The 7,177-nt window shown below is 39.1% G+C and overlaps 1 protein-coding gene across 1 annotated transcript; it reads right to left on the bottom strand.

Annotated features, from left to right (window-relative positions):
- Positions 1-534: 534 nt before the first annotated feature.
- On the bottom strand, positions 535-1,484 carry LOC112178253 (repetitive proline-rich cell wall protein 2-like). Its single transcript, XM_024316427.1, has 2 exons — positions 1,337-1,484; positions 535-989 (listed from the first exon to the last, which is right to left on the bottom strand). Exons 1-2 carry the CDS (start codon positions 1,482-1,484, stop codon positions 535-537), a joined length of 603 nt encoding a protein of 200 aa, XP_024172195.1.
- Between the last annotated feature and the right edge of the window lie 5,693 nt (positions 1,485-7,177).

Genomic DNA, 7,177 nt, shown 5'->3' with positions numbered 1-7,177 from the left:
TCTAGGTTTTGATCTTTATTAACTTATGATAAAAATTGAATAACTTATGAAAATGAGTTGCCAAGTGGTTGAAGCCTAAAAAAAAAGTTGTACGTTGGTAGTCATATATAATTTTCTACCATTTTATGCTTTGTACTCTTGTTTGACTATAACTCTAAAGTTATACACGACAAATGTGTATATTACTTCTATCGTTCTGTTCTGTATATTTGTATAAACTACTTATTAAAAAGAAAATGAAAGATATATAGATAATAAATATATCACCCATCGCTCAGTTGGAAATTGACATATATTGCATGTAAGACCTAAGACAGAAGCGAAATTTGAATGTGCTTGATCATCAGCCACAACCGAAGATCACAACTTAACAAATATATAAGGAGCATTCAATAATTACTAATATGAAGTATATAATAAGGTCACATTGGAAGCATGCAGCTGAAAATGAGTTGCTGATCAAGAAGCTGATACAAGCTCTTATTAATTTCAATCAACTAGCCAGCTAGCTCATTGTTCCTGACTCCGATGAGCTCAATAATGGTTAGGTGGAGTTGGGGGCTTGTGCGGCGGCTTGTATGCTCTTGGCGGCTTCTTATATGGAGTCGGAGGCGGGACAACCTTTCCTTCTGGCTTGTGCTTGTGCTCAGGGTTCTTCGATGGAGGGTGTCCCGGATAGTGACCAGTAGCTGGTGTTGGCTTGTGTTGAGGTGGTGGTTTGGCGACAACAGGAGGTGGCAGAGTCGGTGATGGCTTCTTATAAGGCGGTGGACTCCTCAATTCTCTGGGAGGAACAATTGGTTTGTAATGATGGGGTGGTGGTAATTTGGTTGGAGGCTTGTTTTGTGGTGGTGTGGGCTTCTTGATCATAGGAGGCTTGTAAATTGGGGGTGGTGGTTTCTTAACGGGAGCTGATGGGGGCTTGTAAGTGGGGGTGGTGGGTGGCTTAGGTTGGTCATGGTATTCCGAGAGAGATGGAGTGATCAGAACTACAAATCCAAACAAGACCAGAAGCAACTTTGAGTAACTCATGATTTCTGGAGTTGAGAGATGGTGCAAATTATAAGGGCCTCGGGCACCTATTTATAGTAGTATGAGCACGTACTCCGTCGGTAGAAGTAGTGTCGACATCTAGTTCATTTCGGTTCATACATAAAATGTCAAAGAAAAGATTTTCAAATGGTGCACCGTGCATGTGATTGATAAATTTATTAATTAATTGTAGCTAGTAGATCTAGAAACATATACCATGACTACTACATCATGAGAACAAGAAGTAACTCACAATTACATCATGAAAAATAAGGAGCTAAACTGTGCTATTTTCCAAACAAACCATCAACAAGAGCAAGCATGTTGCGCAATATGGCTAGCAACATTATTGCCTCTTCTTCGAACATGCTGTCAGAATCAGATACAGCTCTGAAATTTTGGTAGTAAAACATCAAGAACAGTCCCTTCAACACTAAGATCATCGGAGCCATCATGAAATGTATTGATTGCCTACTCTTCACCTTCAATTACAACTTGGGTCTACTATCTTTAAACCCTAAAGTGTTAATTCTCAAACCCCAAAACCAAAAACTTTCAACATATATATATATATATATGTTGGAAATTTTATGATTTAAAATTAAAATATATTTTATTTATTTATTTATTTATTTTGGAGGTTATTTTATTTTGTGTTTATTTTTCTATTTATGGTTTAACGGTTTTATATTTTAAATATATGATTATTATTTGACTGTTATATGGTTAATGAGGCTATTGATGGTCATGGTAATGTGGCCTATATAAGGGTATGTGGCTATGGTTGGAAGGCATATGGTGAGGCATGAAACATGCACATGTGTGGGAGTTTAGATTGTCGGATAATGAGGATATACATGACGGTATAATCCACCATAATGCAACTACTCTAGCCAAATACCTCTACCAAAGATATTCTTACAAACTATACATATACATACTTTACTTATACACCGTTTTGAGTGCACGGGTGATTAAGGTTCAATGGAGCTTCTTAGCTGCACGACGGAGCTCGAAGAGTTGTTGTATCTTGGGGGAAGTTCGTCTTTCAACCCTGTGCAGTAGGGGACGAATCTTCTCTTAGGACAGTGCGCTTGCACGCCTCGACTCGATAAGTTTTCCTATATAAAAATCTATATATTATATTATTTTCTTACTTTATTTTATTTTCTCATCAATATCATTATTCTTATTTCCCAAGATATTATCATATTATTTTGTGTTTTTATTTTACAGGAATTCCGTCCCATATTTTTTTCAACAATATATACACTAGATCAACAGTACTAAAACTTATAGTTGTACATGGATCCTGTTTCTTATCTTTCACAAAGAGTGTCGACCATTTTATATTAAATTAGAGATGAGTAATTATCTTTTTTTTTTTTAATTTGTTAATCACACGGTGTCCTTAAAGACTTCTTAGGCCCAGAGACTAATCCGTGCTCGAGAGATCTTGTCAGAACGCTTCCTCCCCCCTGGCCACCAAGAATATATTAGGATTTAACTCCAATAAGCGTCGGCAGGATTCGAACCAGGATGTGAGGGTTCCACACCTGGAGGCTCTTATTAACTCAACCACCTGTGGTGGTTAGATGAGTAATTATCTTATTATTCTCTTAGTTTCATGTCAACTTTAAGTTAACTTGTACTTGATTGGAAAGTGGAGATTATTTGTTTCCGGGTTATGATGCGCAAGTGGTAGATTAGTGCCAATGGTAGATACGAATCAGATCCAGATTATATGAAGTTCATATATTATTTGTAAAGTTTTGGCATTAATGATTTGGAAATTTGACCTTTTTTCCCCATCATTTAAAGCTATTATTCCTGTTGTATCATGTTTCTATACTCTTCTGCTATGAATACATAAACGGGTCCTTGACAGATTTCCAAATTAGTGATTTTATTACCTTTCTTTGCAAAACTAATTACATATGCGCGTGGAGCAGATCCTTGCAAAGATCTTGCACTAAATTGGGGAAATACAAAATCGACAACATATCTTGGTAATATTTTGTCTCCATTCCTTTTTCTTTATATGTCAAGTGTAGAGCAATGGTCATGAAAGTCGTCGTTTTTCCAAGATTTGCTTTTTCGTGTCTGGTTAAGTCGTCTTATGTGGTTGAAAAACCTTGTCTCGAACTGTTGAACATCTCCGTCGTTCTTGACTTCCCCAATAGATTTGGTAACTTTGATGTATACTTGTGGAAAAATTAGCCATATCCTAGCATGTGATTGATCATAGCTATATATCTAACCCCTTCACAACAAAAAGGACGGGAAAAAAAAAGAAAAAGAAGAAAGAGTACTTGCAAATAAATTGGACTTTGTTTTTGGGAAGAATAGAGGATGAAAGAAATTAAAGAGGGTCGGTGGCTTAGCTGACATTTTAATCCCAATTTTGGCGGAAAAAGGAAATAAAATTCAGCTAAAGAGCTAAAGTTGGACTCTGAATTAGTAGAAGAAATATACCTTTTAGGGATGGCAAAAATCCCCATTGGGTAAGGTACCCATCGGGTATTCGACCCTAATGGGGAGAAATTCTGGGGAAATCGGGTAACAGGGATGGGGATCCCCAGTATTCGAATTATGAAATGGGGTACGGGGCGGGGATGATATTTTGATCCCCATACCCATACCCACCCAATAAGAATTATCTGAAATATATATATGTATATAATATATATTTATCATATATATATTTTTTATATTATTCTATTAATAAATATGTTGAAAAAAAAACAGAAGATTCTTTTAATAAAAAATCTTTATCAACATGTCAATTTTCCTTGATTGAAATAAGAAATTTATTTTATTTTTATCTTTGATTTTAACTTCATATTTTACAATCCATAAATATTTGTATAAATTTTTATATAATAAATTAATAATATTGTTAACGGGGATTGGGGTGGGTACGGGAACGTAATACCCAATAGAGACGGGGACGGGGAATCCCCAGTATCTTATTATGGGGATTGGGGCGAGTAAGGGGATGGATAATGAAGTCGGGTATGAGATGGTAATTTAATCCACTTACCCTACCCTCCCCATTGCCATCCCTAATACTTTTAAGCATCTCCAACAATAACAGTTATTTTCTTCAGCTAAATTGTCTAAAAGTTAATATAACTAGCAAATTTTCAACTTTCCCTTTAGCTATGTTAGCTATTATAAGTTAAACTAAAAAAGTGAACATGAAAATTTTTAACTTTTTTTATTTTCACTCTCCTCTCTAGCTTTTTTGATTTGAAAATGAAATCTATTATGCATTTCAGCAAGCAGTATAATAATGGCTTGCACGTAAGGGCGGTCAGAAAAATCCATCACACAGAGTACACAAAATAAGTACACCCCAACATGAGTATACCACCAAGCACACCCCTAACTTCCCTACCTTTTTGGAATAAGCTCAAAACAAGAGAACAAGCTACCCCAAGAATAAATAAAATTAACCAAGAAGGAGCTAGTCTCTTGTCAATCTTCCCCATTCAAAAAAGAAAAATGACCTGGCCTTAAAACCAAAAAACTATAGATACGCAAGCCCACAAGGTAATCCTAAACTCGAATAAGAGGCCCAGTTTTCCAAAATATGGGAAACTACCTCTGCACCAGCATCACTACCGACTACAACACTGCTGTCAGCGCCAGAGTCACATATATCAATCATGTCGCTGTCTGAAGCCTCGACGACAGCATCCCTAGCCAGACCACCACCGCCAGCAAAGCCAACCAGCCAGAGACTTCAACTAGGCCAAGTCGTATCAGCCTCCAAGTGCCACCTTCACTAACTCACTAATGTCTATCCCAACATTCTCAAATCCACAGGCAATAGCCCGCAGCCACACACCAAGGCCAGCCATCTCACCGCTGCCACCTCTGCTACAAGCGAAGCATCAGAAGCCTCAAACAAAAAGTCGTGCTAGTATGCGCGAACGCTGCCATAGCCGCCCAATCTGTCAAGTCCACCGATGTCAGAAGAGTCCAGATCCCTGAGAAACCTTTGGAAAACCCTACACTCACCACCATCAGCAAAATCACCTCCTCTACCAGAAGAGAGAGAGACAAACGACTGGGTATAATGCTGAAGCAATATGAAAAGAGAGGCAAACGAGAAGTTTTGTCACTGCCGCTGGCCGAAAAGAGAAGCAGGCGATAGTTCTTTCGAGAGAGAGTTAGAGATATAGCTAAAAAAAAAAAGACTTTTTTTTCCGCAGTGGGTTAACAACCCTCTCTAGCTAAATTTAGCTAAGAATTATAACAAAAAGAGAAAAATTCAGTCACCGTTTCCAAACTATGTTGCCAAAGCCAATTTGATACCCAAACTCTCAAAAGTATCAATGTGATACCCAAAGACATATTTTGACATCAACGTGATACTTCTGTCCAAAATTTGTGATGGTTCCGTTAAAAATATCACGTGTCATATATGTGACTAGATTTTTAAGGGCAAAGTTGTACTTTTACACCAAATTTGTTATATATATATATATATATATATATATATGTATATATACAGTCCGTCTCAGGTGCTGACGTCCGTACCTAGCGGACGGTACGGATTTCCTGTTTTCGACCACTTTCTGACCACATTTTTACATCTTAACCGTTCAGTTTTTAGGTCCTAGTGTATGGATCACCTCTGCAAAATTTCAGCCAATTTGGTGATCGTTAAGGCATCCAAAACTGCAATTTACCATTATAAATACGAACGGTTCCGGTTCGACAGATTCGGTCCGTTTGTGTAAAATGCAGTTTTGGATGCCTTAACGATCACTAAATTGGCTGAAATTTTGTAGAGATGATCTATACACTAGGACCTAAAAACTGAATGGTTAAGATGTAAAAATGTGGCTGGAAAGTGGTCGAAAACAGAAAATTCGTACCGAAAATTCGGTACGAAAGTCCGCACCTGAGAAAATTCCTATATATATATATATATAAAGAGTATGCTTTTTCATCTTCAACTTAGACCAGACAACGCTGCCGTCACCACAGATGTCCACGCCGCTATCGCTCCGACGAAGAGGAGCAAGAGGCTTTACTGCCCCAAGAAATTTGAGTTTCTCAAGTGGGCCTTGAAGCTGCTGATTGAATTTCTCGAGTCGATTGGGAAGGATAGGACGAAGCAGATCTCCGAATACAACGTCACTACGATTATCACTGACAACGTCAACCACTGCAGGCTTCTCCACCCGACGAAGAAGAAGAGGATCGTCTGCGACCAAGGGCTTCATTCTCTGTTCGGCAGGAAAACCATTGCTCGGATCAAGATCTACAACCAAGGGCTTCAAGTCCAACGACGACGGTTTGGACGAGGAAGGCAACGAGGAATTTGAGGGCGTCGGTGATCTTTCTGGCGGGAGAGGTGGGGAATTTGAGGAAGACTTGGAGGGAGTGAGAGGAGAGGTCGGAATTGATGGTGGAGAGGGCGGATTGCTGGTAGGAGCGGCCTTTGTAGAGGTCGACGTTGGAGATGGATCCGCCGGGGCCGCTGCTGATTCCGATGAAGGGCGGCTGCTGGCGAAGCTGGAGTCGGAGTCAAGGTGGCGGAAGTTGTCGAGCGGCCTTGATGGTGGAGGTGGCCGTGGGTTCATCGACGGCTTGGGTCGCCAGCTGCCTCTCATATTGACCGTGAAAGTTTCCAGGTGGGATTCCAATTTTGTTAGTGGAGATGGGAGATTGAAATTTTGGATTAGAAGTTGAATTGTTTGTTCTTGTTTTCTCAATTTGAATTGGATTAGAAGTTGTCAAATTGCTGCATTTGCATGTAATGTGAGATTTTGATGTTGGGGACGATAACTGTCGTCGGGGTCGAGCTTGCGTTCAAGGCCGAAATCAGAATTCATTTTGGGGTGGGTGGTTAGTGGCTGGTGGCTGGTGGGGTTGTCAGGTAAGTAAGGAAATGTGGCGGCAGAGCTTGCTTCGGAGGTTGCGGCGGTTTAGCTAGTACAAAACCCAGAAGAAGAAGAAGAAGAAGAAGAAGAAGAAATGAAAAGAAAAAAGAAACAAAATGAATTAACAAAAACAAAAAGGTAAGTTGGTCATTTAATTTTTTTTTTTTGTCTCCACGTGCTTGCCACGTCAGCAAATAGACGGAACCGTCACAAATTTTGGACGGAAGTATCACGTTGATGTCAAA

The sequence above is a fragment of the Rosa chinensis genome, chromosome 7 (genome assembly GCF_002994745.2).
Source record: "Rosa chinensis cultivar Old Blush chromosome 7, RchiOBHm-V2, whole genome shotgun sequence".
NCBI lineage: Eukaryota > Viridiplantae > Streptophyta > Magnoliopsida > Rosales > Rosaceae > Rosa > Rosa chinensis.
Note: the sequence above shows the minus strand (reverse complement) of the source record. Positions and strands in the feature narration are given on the sequence as shown.

Excerpts from the sequence above, each read along its gene's own strand:
- LOC112178253 (XM_024316427.1), bottom strand. The coding sequence starts at position 1,484 with ATGGCTCCGATGATCTTAGTGTTGAAGGGACTGTTCTTGATGTTTTAC. Across the intron at positions 990-1,336 it reads CATGCTTGCTCTTGTTGATG|TTCTGATCACTCCATCTCTC; the intron begins GTTTGTTTGGAA and ends TTGGATTTGTAG.